The 19,989-nt window shown below is 47.6% G+C and overlaps 1 protein-coding gene and 1 long non-coding RNA gene across 2 annotated transcripts in view; one reads left to right on the forward strand and one right to left on the reverse strand.

Annotated features, from left to right (window-relative positions):
• PTCHD1 (patched domain containing 1) overlaps window positions 1-9,718 on the reverse strand; it is a 41,289-nt gene extending 31,571 nt beyond the window's left edge. The window contains exon 1 of the mRNA XM_086767128.1: window positions 8,934-9,718. Coding sequence (XP_086623254.1) covers window positions 8,934-9,362 — 429 coding nt within the window. The 5' untranslated portion in view covers window positions 9,363-9,718. The remainder of the gene's footprint in view (window positions 1-8,933) is intronic.
• A 1,998-nt stretch (window positions 9,719-11,716) lies between these two features.
• LOC147602281 (uncharacterized) lies at window positions 11,717-15,020 on the forward strand. The gene is made up of 2 exons (XR_015257623.1): window positions 11,717-11,787; window positions 14,100-15,020. It is a non-coding gene; the product is annotated as an uncharacterized LOC147602281 (long non-coding RNA).
• Window positions 15,021-19,989: the final 4,969 nt, after the last annotated feature.

Consider the following 19,989-nt stretch of genomic DNA (forward strand, 5'->3'; position numbering starts at 1 on the left):
GGTAACATCTTGGTCTTGGTCTTTGTTTATTCTAAGTAAGTCCCATTCTTGCTCAGTTATTTATTTTAGACAGAGAGGAAAGATAGCTTCAACTGGGAGACAAATCCCTTTCTGCAAACATGTCTAGGTGAGGGCTGTACCGGTCTCACATCTCCACACCAAGCCACATTTCAGCCCATGGCACAGCTGACAGAGGAGACGTGGCGAAATCGCACTGCCCTGCCAGCTGGTTTTGCCCACGGGCCCAGGAAGCAAAACCTAAAATCCCTTCACTTATCCTAGGCTAAAGCATTTGCTCCAGGGTCTCAGAGTGCCACGGCTGCAAAGATTTCTTCAAGCTGTTTTTGGCTGCTGGTCCACCTACCTCTGCCATTGGCAGAGGAAGGCAGGTGCAGGGAAGCAGAGCCCCCCAGTAGGCTCAGTTTGGCTCTCCTGGGATGGCCAAGCCCCATACAGGGCTCTGCGAGACGGCTCTTCCCCGTACAGAGCTTGGCACAACTTTTCAGCAGTGGCAGCAAAGCTGAACCTGAAGGCAAAGGGGTTGTATGCAGAGATGTACACTCAGGCCTGAAAGGAAAGCTTAATTTTATTCTTAAGTCCATGCAAAAGATGCAGGGAGCTAGAAGAAGGGGTGAAGAAAACCTCTAGCCCCTTTGCTTTGTTGAGAAGTCCTTTCTTTAATTCCAAAAGTGAGCAGGTATTACCGGAATTCTGTCAATTTAATCAGGTAACAAAAAAGTCTGCAGCCTTTCTGCGAAGCAAACAGATCCCATCCCAGCAGGGAGGGGTTGGGAACTTCTGATTCATCTGCAAAATGGTCCAATCCCAGAAATCCCTTAAGCCCACATCACACAGCCACCATTTGCAATATTAAGGATGTGTACAACTACTTTCTGCTTATCATAGCACTGCAAAAAATGTGTTTGGTTTTGCTGCTAAGCGGTGACGTGCGGTGTTTTATAGGGGACATTACTCATCGTAAGGACTTGACTATGCTTTGTTACTTGACATATAGCCGATGAATGGCCAGCTTGACAAAACTACCTAGATATACGGATGTCCTCCTGTACTGCAAATGATCTGGTAGAGAGACGTGTTTTACTCACAGGAGTAAGATCTTTGCAATTCCATATTTTTATTGTTGTTGTTGTTGCTATTATTTGACCCTATTTAGTCTTTCAGTCTACATCTGATGGTTCAAATTAAAAATAAGCTTCACTCTACTCGGTGTTGCCAACTCTTACATTTTTTTTTACTGTCATTTTCACCAAGTCTGTTTTTCCTCTGAGCTCTAGAGCCTGAACTATTGTGATTTAAAAAAAAAAATCTCAGCTTTCATTAAAACAAAAAGAAATGTCTGATTGGAGGAAAGTCTAAGAAGTCTCAAAGAAGTCTAAGAAGACTCAAAAATGAAGTGAAGAATGACCTCATTATCTATTGCTGCATCAGAAGTAGTGTGGGCAGCAGATTGAGGGAGGTGATTCTGTCCCTCTCTTCCACTCTTGTGAGACCCCACCTGGAGTACCGCGTCCAGCTCTAGAGCCCCCAACACAAGAAGGACGTTGGACCTGTTGGACAGGGTCCAGAGGAGGGCCACAAAGATGATAAGAGAGCTGGAGCACCTCTCCTATGAGGACAGGCTGAAAAGTTGGGGCTGTTCAGCCTGCAGAAGAGAAGGCTCCAGGGAGACCTTGTAGCAGCCTTCCAGTACCTAAAGGGGGCCTACAGGAAAGACAGAGACTGACTTTTGACAAGGGAATAAAGTGATAAGACAAGGGGTAATGGCTTTAAACTGAAAGACACCAGTTTTAGATTAGATAAAAGGAAGAAATTCTTCACTGTGAGAGTGGTGGGGCACTGGAATAGGTTGCCCAGAGAGGTGGTGGATGCCTGGAAACATTCAAGGCCAGGCTGGACGGGGCTCTGAGCGACCTGATCTGGTTGGAGATGTCCCTGCTTCTTGCAGGGGGGTTGGAACTAGATGGCCTTTAAAGGTCCCTTCCAACCCAAACCATTCTATCATTCTATGATTCTACTTAACATCTCATCACTGTTTTGGGCTCAAGACTGAAAAACTAGAAAGCAGGACCAAGACGATTTTAAATATAGGCTTCATTTTCATGTGAAGCTGGTTTACTCTTTCGGTAATTTTTACAGGTAACTTGTGCCAAGGAAAATGAAGAGGAGAAAAAGCCTTTAATGGATTGCTATAAATTTCTCCACTTTTTCTATGATCTCAGTAATCTCTGGCATTTCCCATCTTTGCAGAGTGCTTTTTTATTCACTTCAGGAGATGGCCTCAGTCAAAATGTAAAAGGGTTATGAGAGGGAAAAGACTTGCACAGCTCCCAGCTTAATTCACAAAAGAAAACACCGTGAGCTCTGCAGTCACAGGCAGAATTAAACTACTAACTGTGTATTTTCACCAGAAGAAGGTGCAGAGAAGGAAGGCAAGGGCATTCCCAAAGAGGGCTGTGTCCTGCTGTCAGTTTGAGACCATGGGCCCACGGCTGAGGTTCAAAGCAGGGGCTAGTGGTCAGCAGTGTCCTGACCAAGCCATTCCAGCCGACGGGTGGAGAGCATGCACACGGCCGATGGAGGACGCCAGCAGATCCTAATGGCTCAGGATAAACATTAGAAGTCGCAGCTGGAGAGCATGCAGCGAGGAATGCCATGGGTAGCTGGGCTCTTTTTCTAGCAGTCCTACAATCAGGTTTCCTGAAGAGACACTAAGATAGTAATTATGCAGGCTATGTATTTTTCTAACTAATTTTTTCAGCTGTCCAAAACATAGTGAATTATATTTTCCCCAAACAATAAAATCAAAAAATTATTCAAACTACAAGTCATCAACTGAGGGACAACTATTAGTGCTCAAAGTGGCAGATGTGCGTGCATTTACATTTCCATCTGCCTTCTTGGTAGCTACAGAAAATTGCTAGATACGATTTTTCTTTTCTAATGTGAAGTGGAGAAGCTTTATAATCAATATGGTCTTAATTCTGACAATTGCCCTGGCAATTCTGCCTGAATTTGTCCCACCGAGAGAAGCCCATTCTGGTTTTCAGGCTAACCACTGCTGGAGGACAGGACTGCTGGCACACGGCTCCAAGACTGATTTTTCACGATGGGGAAAAAGATGAAAACTTTGCTCGTGTGGCTAATCTCCACGTGCCCCAGACCTCTCCATAAACACCCCTCCGTCCTTACGGCACTTCTCAGTGAGCTGGAGACACAGTGCAGGCTTTTAGGAAAGACTCCTCCAGCAGAAGTGTGACCAATGGTCCCTTCCTGCAGAAACCCTCAACAGCTGCAACTTCGCAGCCCACTGTGTTAATTGACATCTTGGCTCCTCCTCCCTTCCAACAGGAGAAAGGGGGTTCTCCTGCTCCAAACCCCAGCTTAAAGGCAGGGCCCAGTCACAGCTTTCGGGAAGCCCAAATGTGGTTGCTGGGGAGCCCTGGCAGCTCTCCTCAAGCCATGCAGCACTGCCTGGGGCACCAGTGGCCCTGACCTCCAACACCTGCCCTGCCTGCTTGCTGCGCTTTCCCGGGGGCTGACATCCCCCATCACACATGCCCAGCTATCTATTGAGAAAATCTGTCCCCTGTGCACTCCGTTAAGATGCGAGGTGAGGTCTCACCTTCCAAGGCAAGCAAGACGATGTAACACAGGACACTGGGCGTCCCCGGCATGGGCTGCCCGGCTGGCAGTAGTTCGGGGCGCAGGGGAGCATCGCACCATGATGTGAGGCAGGAGGGAGAGCGGAGGGGCCCTATCCTGGCCAAGGTGGCTGGCACTGCCGGAGCAGGGCAGGGAGAGTGGCGGGGACCAGTGGGATGTGGTTGTCCTCCCAAGCACGGGCAACTTCAGGAATTCTGCTCCGGCCACCGGTCAACACTGCAGGACAGACGAAACCCTCTCGCCCACAGGAACCACGCTGAGGAGCTGCTGCTGCTGACATCGGGAGCTCAGGGGGGTTTCTGCACACGCTTCCACGCTGTCCTTGCAGCGTGCCGTTTATCTTCCCTGGCTGTGCCCAGATCTTACCTGCGTATCTTAATTCTCATCTGTTTTCGCATAAGATACATTTTAGCCCTGCAGCATTGTGCTGCTATGACAACAGGCTTGCACTTCTCCTGATTTCACACTCTTGTTTTTCTTGTATTAGGACTCTTCCCCTCATCTTACAGCCTTGCTCTAAAGACATGACTTCATCCTTTAAATCTGTTAGCAGAATGCACTATTTGTTCTGTTGACTGTTTCCCTATAAGTGTTTTTAGTGCCGGAGCTACCTAGAGAAGGTGGAGAACTGCTATACCCATTGCTAGATCCACAAATGACCGCCTGTGTCCTGGCATGCAGAAGTAGCCAAAGTTTTAAAATAAAGGGTGCCTTGCGTTGGCCAGGATCGAGACAGACTCAGCTTTCAGCTCTGCTGAACAGCCAGAACCCACTTCCACTGACTGTGAAAATAATGGCTTAAACCTGTCGTGTTCGTACAGCAAAGCAATTGGAAATACCACAGAACACGGGAACATAAATACGGTCATCTCCTCCAGGAGTTTCCTCACATATAGAAAATGAGTGAGGAAATCTGGGAAGACCATAGACAGAGCGTGCAGGCACACACGTTAACAGGGACATAATAATCAAGGAGCAGAGAGAGGAAATAAAACCCCAACAAGTATGAGGTCTACACAATTTTGAAGTTAAATTGTCTTGTTCTGCAGTAATCAGAAGTTATGCAGTTCTTAAATAAAGGTGTCCTTCAACAGAAATACCTAATTTTACTATTTGCTTGCATGTACAAATAGATACTTAATCGGTTATCTAGATCCATTGATGGTCAGTTTATATGAGAGGGGTGATGTATAAGCACTGTCTGAAAATACATAGTCAGGAGAGGTTTCTTTAAAAAAAATAAACGCTCATCTACAGATTTTCATGGAGGCAAACTGCAAATGCAGTCCCCTTCGGTAAGGTATGTTACATTTCATTCCATTTTCATCTTTGCATCTTGTCATCTTAAGGAGAGTTTTTGCCAAAAAAAAAAATTAGTACTGCATTATTGTTATAAAGACAATAAGGTAAGTGGAAGAGAGGCTATCCTTCTGCAAAAAAAAACCCAAAACCTTTTTTTTTATTTTTATTAAAAAAAAAGTATTTTGTAATATAACACAGTTCACTCACTCAAAGTATGGAGGAATGAACAGGCTCAAAAGGATGGTTGTCTCCAATTCTGGCTAAATCAGAATATATTTTGTGGGACTAAAAAAATCTGGCTAGGCCTGTATGCCTTCAACCTACCAAGTTTCTAGCTGCAAGTGGAAATACCGCCATGAAATGGTAGGGGGCTGCTCTTATGCTATTTTTAGGTGGGATTCTAGGCTTAGACGATTTGGACAGGCTTTACATAATCATTGAACTTCTGCACGACGGTCCAAATCAATTATCCCAATTTCTCCAAGCACTTTTTCGAAATACAGGAGTAAAAGCACACTTTCTTCTCTTTCTTTTGAAAGAGTGAAATCTTGAGGGAGAAACGTCCTGCACACTAACAGCACAGGATGCCAGTGCCCTGTGCTCTACTATAGAGCAGGTGCAGAAGTAAGAAAAATTTCATTATTGCCCTCCCACAGTATCTCAGTCTCAAGATGCACCTCTTGCATATCCCAGACTCTACTGAGGGTTTTTGTTGGAACATCTATTCAAAGTCAGAGATCCAGGATACGTTTAGGCTTCTCTCTTTCTTCTGCAAATGACTCTGCTAGCTGGAAATGCAACATGGGGATGGCAGGCCCTGAATGGTTTAAGCATTTATGGGGAGTTACAGCAACTACGGATGGAGATTTATACAATATTTTTTTTAAAAAAGTCTACTTGGCATCATCTCCAAGTCAAAACTATTATACGAGACGGTCGTGTGCCTCCCTGCTAATGAGCAGGAGAGACCTTGTGTAGAGCAGCTTGTACATTCAGCAAGACCTGCCACTGTCATGTGAGCAGCCAACGTCGAGCTGGCATGTGTATGCTGTCAGTGGGGAGTCCTACGGCAGCTCTGGGAGCACCGCTTGAGGTCTCAGTCGAGACAGTTGTGAGGCTGAGCCCTTCCCTAAGTCTCTTCCCAGTTAACAGGGCATTGTGCAGTAGTGGTAATTGCAAGTTTCTCAGGCTGATAATGTGCCCACGAGGAATTGCACTAAGCCAACCAGAGCATTTTAGAGATGCCACCAAAGAAGTTATTTCATTAACTAATTAATTGATTACGATGTTAGAGTGATTAACTTTTGACAGTACCAGCTATGCTTCAATTTCAACTGCTCAAACTCCAAAACTTTGTATCCCTTTACTAAGGGGACAATAATGGAAGCTGACTTCTTCTCTTGCCGAAACTACAGGACATCTTCTCCTTCCCTTGCTATGTGACTAGGGCAGCTGTAGCAGTTCAAGGCTCATTCCCTTCCCTTCCCTCCTTGATGGATGACGCGGGATACAGCAGGTAAGAAAATCGAGAAAAGGTGCTGCAAGAGCAGTCGGTGCCTGTCTGGGGCAACCATCCTCCTAGGCCTCCCATCCTCCTGCTAGAGGGTGGAGGTGCAGCAACAACCACGCAGGAGGAGCCAGTGTCCAACCCAACACCTCTTGCAAAGCAAAACCTCTGCCCCTGGGGAGGTCATCCTTCTCCAGAAACAGAAAGATAAGCAAAAGCTGCCGTGTAGGTCCTCTACCCTGATCATCCCTACACGGCAGCATTTTCAGGAATGCAGGTGGGATTACTCCATGGTTTCACCCACGACACTTGTTTACCAGCACAGCATTTGGAGTTGGTTGGCTCTGGAGTGGGGCCGGGGGGGGACTTCAGATGCCTTTGCTCTCTTCTCCCCTCCACACAACTGGACACATATAGGAAAACCTTGATGGCCACCTTTCCCTTTCCCCTTCCCTTGACGAGTCTGGTTGACACAAAATGATGTAGCCCTGCATCACCACGGATATAAGAATATCGGGAGCTGGGAGCCCTGCCTCCTGGTTTTCTGCGCTTTGACCCGCGGGGCCGTCCATAGTGCTGGAGAGGCAGCTGCCTGAGCCTGGCTCTGCCCACAAACAGAAGAACAATTAGGACAAAGGATGTAATCTAGTCTGTACAAGATATACTGGAATTAATTAGATAAGTAAAGAGTTGGAAATAATGCATCACATATGCCTGACAATGTCAGAATAACAGTAAGAGTAAACAGTCAAAAGGCAATGGTGTTCATTATCTCACTAAATGAAAAATAATCATTTTGTTGGCAAATGCTGTCTATTAAAAATGAGGCAGCTTTAAATACTGACAGAACTTTTAAAGTTATAGCGCTTTTGCTGATGTGATAAATCTTATGCAGAAGTTTGCTTGCGGAAAGATCCCGAGTACCATTTATTTGCGTGTCACTATGCTATTGATAAAAGTATAGTTCTCTAGAGAAAGCAGTACAGAGAAAAAAAACCATTATCATTATTATCCTATGACTGAGTAGATGTGCACATACTGGATGTGAATGCAGTTCCTGGTACAAGAAAATGAAGGAATGAAAATCGTCTCTGGAGTTTTCTCGTTTGCCAGTAACGTTCCTGTTACTGTACTTGGTGAGTCGACGCTCATTAAATCCATTTGCTGATTACCTTTGGGTGATATGTCAACAGCAAAAAAAGGAAAACATAACATACTGAGTGGCTCTCTACCATAGTTGTGTATGTGGCTACAGTGGAAATAAAACATAAATAAATCCACCGTAACAGTTATTTCCTTGTTCAGTAAAGAGAGAGGTCTCCTCAAATACAATAGGTATTTGCATCTCTTTTCTCATTTTAGAAGAGACACTCCCTGAAGCTATTAAAAACAATTAACATTGACTTTTGTACGGGCTACCAGTTTGACACTCAAGGAGAAGTGAAAAAAAAAAAAAGCGATGCTGAGTCTCCGGGGTTTCCACACAGCAACGGTGAAAACGTGCAGGACTGAGCTAGCCACACCTCTGGTTATTCGTAAAGGTTCCTTTCCTTTTTCTTGCGTGAACTTGACTCTCCTAACACATAGGTTTTGCATCCGTCCTCCCTGGTTTTCCTTCCAAGATTACTCAGAACTACCGGGGTGTAAACTAGAGTACCAGCTTCAACAAATGCAGATTTCCGACATGTTATGACAGATAGTAGGGTGAGATGTCCTGCTAGATTGCGACTCGCACGCTCCGTGCTGCTCAAGTGACAGGCAAAGATGCTGCCCGCTCTAACTTGAACCGGCAGCACAGGCTGCACCATACCTGCAACCGACAGCTGAGCTGGATTTTTTCTTCATCTATGAAACCAGCATTTTCTGTGATGGTGGGTTGGGAGCGGAGGGGAAAAACAAATACTACCCGCTACAAATAATCAGCGGAGCGATGTTGTTTGTCTTCGCGAGCTGTGAGAAGGAGGTTTTGTGCTACCCCTCTCCAGGCAGAAGTGCAGTCCAGGCACAGCAGCAGCCCCTAAAAGCATTCTCGGCAGCTTGGCAGATTGCTCCCTAAACTGTTTTTGAAGTTTGAGTTTATCAAACCCCGAGTCGCCTGTAACTCGGGAGCACGACTGCAAGGCGAGTACGGTGGCACCGAAAAACGATGGAGGCAAGCAGCCTGCCCTTCTCGCTCACCCGAAGCAAATAAAACCAAGCCCGGCAAAAAAAAAAGAAAAAGCGGAAAAATAAAAGTGCAGGGGGGAGGAGGCAGGGGAGCCGGCGGTGCTGGCATCCCAACTGTTGCAGGGCGGTGACCGGTCGGCCGCGGCGGCAGCGCCCGGGGCGGGCAGGAACCGGGGCGCACGGGTGGGTCCCTGCGGGCGGAGGGGTGCGGGGCAGCGGGGCGGAAGGCGAGGGAGCCGAAGCCAGGCGGGGTTGGCGGCCCCGCCGGGGTTACCTTGAGGATGAGATCGGTGTGGTGCTGGTCCAGCATGTTGGCCTTGCGGAAGGAGGTGATGATCACCCTGCCGTACCTCCCCGGCGTCTGCAGGTCGGAGTAGAGCCGGTGCTTGGAGCGGTTGACCGGGAAGAGGCTGTCCACCAGGTTCCTCTCGATCTTGGCCAGGCTGTGCGTGGGGGCCAGGAGGTGCTCCACGCTCTCCTCCACCTGGTAGCGGCTGAAGCTGGCGCCCAGCAGGATGGAGATGAGGACGGGCGCCGAGGCGAAGAACACCGGGTGGCTGGCGACGAAGTGGCCGAGCCGGGAGAAGGACGTCCCCAGCCCCCTGTGCAAGACCTGCCGCAACATCCTAGTGCGGAGGGCGCGCAGGAGGGCGAGCGCCGCGCCGGGGCCCCCGCAGCTCCCCCACGGCCCCCGCAAGACCATGGGGCAGCCCCGCCGGGCGCCGCCTCCCCGCCGGCCGCGGCTGCGGGGGGCCGGGGGCCGCCGCCGCCACGCGTGTCTGTGTGCGTGTGCGTGCGGGCTCTCTGTGTGTGTGTCTGTGTGCGCGCCTGTGTGCGTGCGCGGGGCGCTCGCCCTCCCGCAACGCCGCCGTGCCCGAGAGGAGTTTCCCGGCGCCTCGTCCCCTGACTTGCCAACCCGCCGCCCCTCGCCGCGGCCGCGGACCGGACCGCCGCGGGGGGGGGGGGGGGGGGCGGAGGAGAGGGGGAGCGCAACCCCACCGCCCCTCGCCGCGGGAAGGGGCAGGCGCCGCTCAGCCGCTCCCCGCCCCCGGCGCGGAGTTTGCGCGGGAGCGGGGCTGCCCGCAGACTGCTGACTAATCCCCTGGTCGCGGCAGGCGGGGCGGGCGCGGAAACCCCTCCGCGGCGGCGCCCCCGCCGCCGCCCTCCGCCCAGGGGCGCGGGGCCACGCCGGGCGGCGCCTACCACGGGGCGGCGGGGCGCAGCGCCGCGCCTCCCGCCGGGGCCGCCCCGCGGGCCGCGCTCGGGACGCCGCGGCGCGCCCCGCCCCGCCCGGCTGCCGGTCGGCTCCGCCCGCCGCCGCCGGCACCGCCGCGCCGCCACATCCCCGCCCCGCCCCGCCCGAGCCACCGCCCCCCGGGGGCGGCCCGTAGCGCGGGCTGCCCGCGCCCTCGACGGGCGTGTGCGAGGGCGCGGAGCGGACGCCCCCTCTTCCCTCCCTTTTCGGCGGAGTGGGAGCTGGGCGGATTTCGCGGTGGGGGGCTTTGGCCGCCAAAAACGTCTGGGGCGGGCTGCGTCCCGGGGTGCCCGACGGCGCGCCCCGCGCTCCCGCCGCGCAACACTACCGCGGCAGCGCCGCTAGCGCGGCCCGGCCCGGCCCCGCGCCGCCCGAGTGGGCATGTGCGGCGCCGCTCGCACATGCCCATTAGTGAAACCGGTCGCCGGCGGCGAGCCTATTCCTGCCCCTGTCCGCCCTGCCCTCCCCGGGCACCCGGCGTTGTCCCCGGAGCCGCCCCGGCAGCGCCTCGCGCGGGGAGCCCCGGCCGCCCGCCTGCCGGTACCACCGCACCGCACCGCGCCGCGCCGCGCCGAGGATGCGCGCTGCCGCCCCCCGAACCGCAAGCCGGCAACCCTGGCAAGTGGCTGTCCGGCAGCCAGAGGCTGAGCACGCTGCCCGCCTGTGCGTAGGTACAGCCCTGTCCCCCCGAGGGGGGCGATCGGGGGGCACGGCCGCGTTTATAAACGCGAATTGCGATGAAATAACAGAAATGGGAGGAACGCTCGTGTGGGTCGCGGCAGCCCTGGCAGCTGGGGCGCGCTGGTTCCTGCCGTTACCCCTGGCAGCTATTTCTCGAACCGAAGGTGTTTGGTGTGCGGTCACTACCCAGTCCGGTGGTTTTACAAATCGGCGAAAGGGAAGTTTCTGTTTGACAGCTGTTACACCTGTTGCTGCATGAAACCGCAGCAGGTCCCTGTTTTGGTTATTGACGGGCTGACAGTCATTCTTCCTTTTACATTTTGGTAGTGTCTGACCTAAGCTAATGTTTTGTCACGGACGCTTCGTGCAGAAAACCTCCTTGACATCATTCCCGTCTCTTCACTCACAGCCAGGTCACGCAGCTTGAATGCTAAACTCATTTTTTCCATGTTTGAATGCTAAACTGTTTCCATGTTTCCACCGCTTCTCCTGTGGTGACCGAGAGCTGTGCCGAGTTACGGCCGGTAAGGTCCCCGCATTCCCTGGTTCTTCTGGGGTTTGTGCCCAGGTCTAGGAAAAGCTCCAGGCAGTGCCTGCAGGGCCAGTGCGGCTGCATCTGGACTGCCCACTCCCGGGATGCTGGGGTTTGCGATACCATCGTGCTGCTGCTCGCTTCCGCTGCCACGGAGGTGGATCCCCACTGCTCCTATTGGTCCTATGTCAGTTTAAGAAAAAACAAAAAATAATTTGAGAAAACCCCAAAGATAGAGATAAAAGCAGAAGCACCAACATGGGTGAGGCTTGGGCCTGAGTTTGGGTGAAGTTCGGTATCTTGTCTCCAGTCCAGCGCTCTCCCCTCGCTGGCCATTTCCAGCCGTACGCAGATCGTAGCGTAGGCTTAGTCACATTATTGTGTGTGACACATCGGGATGTGCCTAGTGCTTTGTGTCGTTAGCAACAAGCAAAGAGCTTTTGTCATTGCTGCTGACAGTATCATCTCTGCTGATATGTTTTGTTTTGGTTTTTTTTTTTTTGGTCTCCATTAAGAATCTTTTATCGTTATTAAAAATGAAGGGGATTATTAATTATTTCAGTAACCGTCCAGTGGCTGATTTGCGGTTCTCCAGAGTACCTCAGGAAACCTAGTTTGAGGAACTAACATCCAGCCCAGTTGCCAGCACGTTGACTTTGGGTAAGCTGTAGGTCACCCCAGGAAGAATATAGCCATTTCGCGGGGTCAGAGAGGAACACTGATGTATTAGCAGTTCTGCTGAACGTTCCTGTCTTCCCAGACCACTGTCTGTTTTATTGCCTCTTGCAACCAGCATCAGACTGTTAGCTGCAGTGCAAATGTCTTTCCACAGGTAGTTGTAGCTTTTCACCCCACAAAATTCTGCCTCCCCTTGTTCCAGGGAATTGGCCTGCCTTTGACAGGGGGTTGCCCGTGGGGGAGGGACACAGCAGTGGAATGTGAGGCAGCTTGACTTGTGCTGCTGCTGGAAACACAGCTCAGCCGCGTGCGCTGAAACCGTGCTGAGTGAGAATGTTACAGCCCGGCAAGCATCCTGTAGATATTACCAAACCAGAGGGGAAACCTGCCTACTCCTAACTCTGCAGATAGTGAAATCACCTTGTTACTGATCGTCACGGCCCTGGCACTCCAAAAATTGCCATCAAAATGTGTTCACAGCACTCTGTGAGGAGCAAAGCAGGGTTGAGCTCTCACCTCTGTGGTTGAGCTCTCGCCTCTGTTCTAGGGGAAACCTCCGGTAACCGGAGCTCTTGCTGATAACATGTGCGGGGCCGTGCACATTAACCTGCTACGCGTTAACCTGCTCCGCCTGTGTTTTGGAGGAAATGGAAGGGTAGGATTTCTGTCACGTATACCTGCTACTCTGCTACAGCTCTGAATGGCGCTTCACAAAATAGATAATGATGCCTTATTGCTCTAGAGAGTTTCCAAACTAAATTAAGAAGAGAATGATTGGAAGAGATGACCATACAATGAGGTGCAGATGCTGGGAAGAGGTATAATGAGGGGGAGGACAATACGATTACGTCCTTTCAAAGCAAACGCCTCAGGGCAGCTACTTTTGGGGACAGAATGTAAAAGGGAGATGGGGGGGACATGACTCATAAAGACATCTGCACAGGGTTCAAGGCTGCTCTCAAAAGCAGACCTGTCCCCTGTGGAACCTTTGTTGACTCTCAGACCTGTGCAAAGAGACTGCCTCAACCCATGCTCAAGAGCTCTCAAGGCCAAACAGGTCCGGTGGCTTAGCATGAGGCCATGCAGTTCCTGAGTTCCTGAGTTCTGCAAGGCCTGGATGGGTCAAACACCCCACAGCCCAGGCCAGAGGGCTTTAGCCCTTTGTGAGCACAAAGCAGGATGCTTTCAACATCCCGAAACGAGCATCTCTCTATGCATCTGCTCAAATCTTGTTGCGATGGCAAGTTTTAAAACTAATGTGAGAGGAAGAAGTGGACAAGGTTTTATTTAAAATAACCTCTTCCTCCTACCTCCCCAAAAGGGGTCCAACAAAAGAAACAGCTGAGAGAAGCGTTGGAGGAGGGGATTCCTGATGAGTAACTTCAGAGTGAAGAGGGCCTAGGGGAAAGCAAAGGTAGCAGGAGCAGCTGGGATGGCTGTGGGAGGTATGCAGAGAATCAGGATTTTGCGTTGTTTAGTTAGGCATAAAGAACCAGAGAAGATATTTTAGGAGTGCGTGCAGGGGATTTAGTGCTGCAAATGGGGAATGATTTTTGCAACAGAGCACTGAGCAATGTGTGATGCAGGTTCCAGCTGGAGCTTGGAGAGAATGAGGTTACCCACAGTGAGGAGATGGGTAACAAAGATTTTTTTTTTAAAGGGAACTGAAAACAAAATTGTCAAGGAGAGTTTAATAATTACGGCTAGATTCTTATGGGATGCAAAACCTTTTTCACTGAAGTTCTCTGTGTTACGCTCATCTATACCCACTGAAAGTCCGGCTGGTGACGTGCAAAGACATTGTCCTTTGTGCCAAGGGATCAAAACGACATGTAGCCAGGCCAGGATGGCTGGGGAGAGCAGTAGCTCTCATCGCATCGCCCGACCGAGCTCTGCTCTGTATTTCTTGGCCTTAGGCCTGGGACCCGGGCCAATGCCAATTAAACTGGTGAGGGCAAAGACAAGGTTAACGATAAAGTTAATCTCCCATTGCTGATTGGTGAGGGAACCTCACAACTTGTAGCTTTTGTCCGTTTGCAGTTAACAGAAAAGCAAAGCAGAAGGAAGCTTCCTCCTTATTTCCAGCCTGGGTCCCATCACAGCAGGAAGATTACCCCAAAGTGTCACTCTTTTCACTGATACATGCAGCACTTCTCCAACAAGGATGGCAATGTGCTTATACTGAAAAGGACTTTCTAGAAGCAACCATGGGAAACTGTAAGCCAATCTCAGTGTAGTTAATAGTTTGTATTTAATCAATTAAACTGTTCACTTTTCTCTTTTCGTCTCCTCAGTGTCACCTTCTCTCAGCTGGCACCAGAGAGTGAGGCATCATGGGCATGAACAGCATGATCACAGTTTGAGAACCCTAAAACTAAGGTGATATTTTAAACTCTGCAACCAGAGAAAGCAGAAATGAAATAGAGGATCAAAGCAGAATTTTTAGCATGTGTGATCTCTCTCAGAACAAGTCCTTTGGGGCGTGAAAGATGGAGCTATCTGAACAATGGCTGCCTTCTTAAACCCAACGTACAAACCATGAAGCAATACACTACCAAGAGATGGCCACACATCTTGCAGTCTGCATCCACAGATTTCATTGCCAGAATTCAAGATGGCTGATTTTTTACCTCCTGGAACAGGCTACTGACAAAATCAATGGTGTTGAAATTTCTCCTTCAGCATGCATAAGCCCCTAGCATTCACCAAACAGAATGGAAGAGAGAGGTAAAGATGAAGAAAAGCTATGGCTGTGCACGCATTTTGGCATTGCATTCCCCAGTGCCCTGATGTTCTGCCTCCTGTGACAGGACATACATACCCTAATTGGACTTGCTAATGCAGATCCTGGGAGAAGTCACAGGAATTGGATTTTTTTAAATTTTTTTTTTTTGCATCAGCTAAAAGGAAAGAAATCCTCCCTCCCGGTCCTGCATGACTACATCTCCTTTTTTCAGCCTGTCCTGTAAAATGCAAATACATAAATGCTCCTTGCTGGCCTGTTTCTCCTACTGGATACAGAGATAAATAAAAAGAATGTAAATCATCAAGAAATACTTTGACAGCTGGCACCTGATCCTTTCCCGAGTGCCCTGATGGTCACTCTTTGGCAGCTCTTTGCTGATTCATGAGGACTGCTAAGAGAAAGCGTGTGTGACTTATCTTTTATAGAGTGCAATAAAAAGAGGGAAGTGCCCTGTATGGCTGGAACTGCAGTTCTGTGGTCTGTCTCTGAGATGCTCCATTAGCCTGCTGCTGGCAGTGATGACAGAAAAAATTGGAGATCCCCGAATGTACCGTTAACATGAACAGATTGAAAAAAACCAAACTGAAATGTAACAGGGAGCCTGTGCTTTCTTTTTTTTTTTTTTTCTGCTTGTATGAAAACTCAGTAGAGGAGAAGGATGGTTCTGTTCCCTTGCATATTGGCATGGGCTGCACAAAAGCACAGCTCTGCTTTTGTTAGGGTTCTCCCATATTATGTTAGATCTAGATTTACTTCTTAAGCTGAAGCCTTTGAACCATCACTCTCTGGCTGTATTTTTGGCTGGGCTATCGGATATTGTGATTGATCAGGTTATTAATCACGTCCTCTAACCTGTTTATTTTAAAACAGTGGCTGCTGACACTTCTGTCAGCCCTAGGGAAGGGTCTTTCCTTCCCCATAAACAATAGTGGCCTGGAAAAAAATCCTTCCTTGCAGAAAGATGGATTTAGTTCTTATTTTGAAATGCAGTCTAAATGGTCCTGATGCACTGAAATGTTACAGCTAATATAAGCAGACGAGTCAATTTGCAGCTTTCATACCACATTTTAAGAAACAAAACAAGCAGACAAGACAGCACAATAAATCTGCCTGGTGTCCGAGTCTAGTTCTTAATTGAACGCAGTTGTATCAGGTAACTAGATGATGCAGCTTCCTCAAAAAATGGGAAATGCATTAATTTTGCCAAGATCCTGAATTTGTCCAAAGAAGTAGAGGGCAGACTTAAACAACATGTTATTTGGGAAAAATGTCTGTAAGCCAGTGAAGAAGCATAGCTGTGGATGTGCTATCATGTGTACACTATACAAAGTTCATGTTAGAATAACCCTGACGATACTAGAAAAACAATGATATTATTTGGGATTCGAGGGAGCAAAAAAAAAAAAAAAGATGTATCATTTGTGGATAAATTATTTTAGAAAAATAGGAATTGATAATTTAGCTATCACAGTTAAGTGTATAAAATGTATGGCTCCTTTGCTTTAAGAGTAAAGCACTGCTTTAAGAGACAAACAACTTTTAGTATAAAGCAAAACATTAACTGGGAGTTTAGTAAATATATCTGGAGACACTGGGATTTTGGCAGAGTGTAACTCCTAGAATAGTGTGAATGTTTTTTTTTCTGTTTATGTGTCTTCATACAAAACTGGGCAAAACAAGTAATTTGCAAGTGAAAGCAGAAGAAAACACATGGAGCTGTTGAAATAGGTCAGCATCTGATTTCAAACATAGGAATAAATGCATACATATGCACACATATATATGTGTATGCGCACACACATGGCATGTGTATGTACACCATGTGGCACATATGTAAATGCTTTTTAATATATATATATTTACATAGACAGGCTTAAATGAAAGAAAGGGACATTTGAGTCAGATACCAGCAAAACTTTCTTTCTTATAGTAATGTGGAGCACTAGGGTTACCTGGGAAGGGTGTAGGTTTTCCAATATCGGAGGGTTTTAAAAGCAAGCTGGGTAAAAGTGTCAGGTGTGATGTAAATATTGCAAATCCCACTTTGGGGTAGAAAAATGGTCCTTGAGGTCTCTGTCAGCCAGCACTACTTCCCTGTGACTCTAGGATATAGCCAAAGGATGGGTTAGGTGTTACACATCCACATCTGATGAAGGAGAGGAAAAATAGCCTGTGATTTGCAGAAGCAGGGACATTTGCCACTGAGCACAGAGGACAGATCCTCCCTGGCTCCCCTACAAGAGCAGAAAACATGGGCTTGGTGGTAGTCCCTGGCACAGCAGCCAAACTGTACAGACAGGGCTGATCAGCCTATTTCTTCCCTGCCTTACTGCTTCACATTCTGACTTATGTCCCCTTTATAGCCTTTGGCTAGGCTTTGTGTCTCTAAAGCTGTTAGTAAAGACAATTATCTAAATATAAATTACAGATGTACAGCTTTGGGACAGCACGCTCTGACTCAGAATCGTCTTCATATTGCTCTGTCACGTTCTTCCACCTGCATCTAGATTGCGTATTGAGTCATATTGACACTGTAGTTGGCTGTAAAGTAAAAGACCTTCAGTAAAGGACATTAAAAAAAAAATCTTAATTTTTCTCCAGTCTTTGAGAATACGTGTATGAACTGGTATCAGATTAACTAGATTTTATACAATATCACAGAGGTTTTGCATCATTTACAGGATGCAGCACAGGTGATGGAACAAGGACTGAAAGCTGCAGGAATAAGGTTCTGCCCCTGCTGTATGGTCACAACCAATCCACTGTTAATTTCCCCTTGCCTCAGTTTCCCCATCTTTAAAACTGGAATAAGAAAGGTTGTCTGCCTCTCACAGAGTGTGGAATGAGCATAATTAACAATTTAACAGCACTTAGGAAATACAGTATGATATACCAATGTGGGGTTGTAGAATATTCAGACCAGAGAACTCTTATTTGTAAGATCATTCTTAACGTTTTGCATTGTTATGCTTTATCAATTGCTATCAAATGTCAAAATGAGTCAAGTAAAACAATGAAAAGTAAAGGAGAAGTGAGCTTTAATTGCTCTTCAACCAGCCCATTTTCAGCTTCCCACAAAAATATAGATCCCATATGGCCATTGTCACAGCCCTGCCCCAGTGCTTTCTGAACATACACGAAGCAATTGCAACAGGTACGTGCTTGACAAGAGTTTGGATGTACCTCCATGCTGTTTCTCTGCTGTGCCTTGAGCTGCTGCTGTCCTTTCTGTCTGTCACAAACATGTCTTTCCTCTGCATTGCTGTAAGTACCCATGAATAAAGTCAGAGACTGGCTGCAATTAGGAGAAGATAGTAGAAGAGGACCAATTAGGACCTTTAAGTAGCAAAACAAACAAACAAAACAAAACAGCCACATTATTTTAAAGCAGGGAATTGGCCATTCATACATCCCTTATGTTACACATGATCACTGAAAAAGTACCACAGCCATATTTGAGTAGCCCTTAAAAATGTCCCGTTACTTGCTTACGCCATGTTGCCATGTAAAGAACATGCAGGACAGCAGCCAAAGATTTATTTGAGGACTGTGTTTAGGGCAAGACAACAACCTGCCTGGTTTTATTTTTAAGCAGTAGAAGTCTCCCATGACAAAGCACGGAATGTACAGTGCTGTAAGAAACCCACTGCAGTAAGTCACAGGTGTACATTTTATGAGCAGGTGAAATGCATACAGCATTTGATAGAGAGCACTTACTCTTAAGGCGTACATTTTCAGTTCAGAAGCATTAGATATTTAAGCAGGTGTATATTCAAAGTAAGAAAACATTGGATTCCTTTTTCTCTTACATGCTTTTCATAGGAATGGCTTGATTTTCCGATTGTTCCTGATGTTCCTGAGATAAAACAAGAAGCAGAGAATTATCCTACTGTACGACGTATATTTGGTCTCCATAGGGTTTTGGGGTTTGCTTTCTATGAAAGCTGCATTCCAAACAGCGCTTTCTGCTCATGAATATAGAATTATATTATTACTGTAAATGTAACATGTTATTTTACATTTTAATCGAGGAGCTGGTGTTCTACCCGGGTAAGTGCCCATCAGCATTAGATGATACACAATTAAAGCGGAGTGTCAAAACCTAATTTTCTAAGGCAAATGTTTAAAATCGCATATGTACCTATTTTTGGATCAAAAACCCTTATCGAGCTGTACACTGGCTTTCCTAGCAAATATGAACATGCAGACCACGGCAGTATGAATCATCAGCTTGCCTCTGATCAGAATTCAGGTTATATTCTGGTTTGTGTGTAATACTAATTGAGTTTGGCTTTGCACCTGAAAGCACACACTTTATTTCGACTGCATGGGAACATGATACAAGGAAAGACTGTTTTATATTTCAATGAAATTTACCGTATGTTTGAAGAAATCATTAAGACTATTTTTTTTTTCCTCAAGGCTGCTGCAAGCATACATTTTGGTTCATGGGGGATGAATGTTACTCCTAAGACTAAAACCAGTATTTCATTATTCTGTAATATTTATGTCACAGAGGTACTTAGAGCCTCCTCTTGCTGTTCCTGTAAGTCTTCCCAAATTCACTAAATCATAATAATCTCCAAAGTCACTATTTGCACATGCTTAGCAGATGGTTCCTAAGAGATGGCTGCTTAAACCACATTGTATTTAGCATGCTCAGTTTGGGGCTTTGCAATTACTTTTTTTGGAAGCCAGGGGCTGCTCTGGTCCCTGGCAATTTTGCTAAGTTCAGGGAGACTGTTTTCCTGGGTTTTTTGTTTTTTTTTTTTGTTTTTTTTGTTTTTTTTTTTTTTATGCGTCCCCCTCTGATATCAGTCTGACTGGAATGGAGAGGAAGAGAGGTGCATGGAGATACAGAAATCTTAGAAAGCTGATGGGGAGTAATGGTGCAGAGAGGAACTGGGACCAGCAGGTGGGATACAACAGTACGAGAGCGAATCCCAGGCCTGCGGAACACATTACTTACAGGAGTGGAAAATTAATAGGGAGATGTGCCTGTAATCACCACCATACATCCCCCTTTTTGTATTCCCCGGTCTCTTCTGTTGCCAGAGGAGAGTAGTGACAATCACAGTTAAGGGAGTGTTTCATCCTCCCTTGGAAAGTTTCCCTCTAGGCTTGTGAGGTCTAAGTCTGTATATTCAGATCTGCCTATGGGTCCTCTGAGACAATACTGCACGCAGGGATTCATGTGGGGGAGGGGAAGCCATTTGCTTTAAAATCCCACCCCTGCCCCATCCCAGAATTTAGATACAGGTATATATTTAAAGAGCATTCAGGTTGCAGAGTCAAGCACTGAAATGTTCAGAAACACATAATTTGAAATGCAAGTACTACCTTAACTTGGCCTCAGTGTGCACACAGATTTTACTTACATTGTAACACATTAGCTTTTATTTTTTTAGGATTAAGCCCTTCCTTTATAGGTGTCCAGG

Source organism: Chlamydotis macqueenii, chromosome 1 (assembly GCF_036417535.1).
Source record: "Chlamydotis macqueenii isolate bChlMac1 chromosome 1, bChlMac1.mat, whole genome shotgun sequence".
NCBI classification, from domain to species: Eukaryota; Metazoa; Chordata; class Aves; order Otidiformes; family Otididae; genus Chlamydotis; species Chlamydotis macqueenii.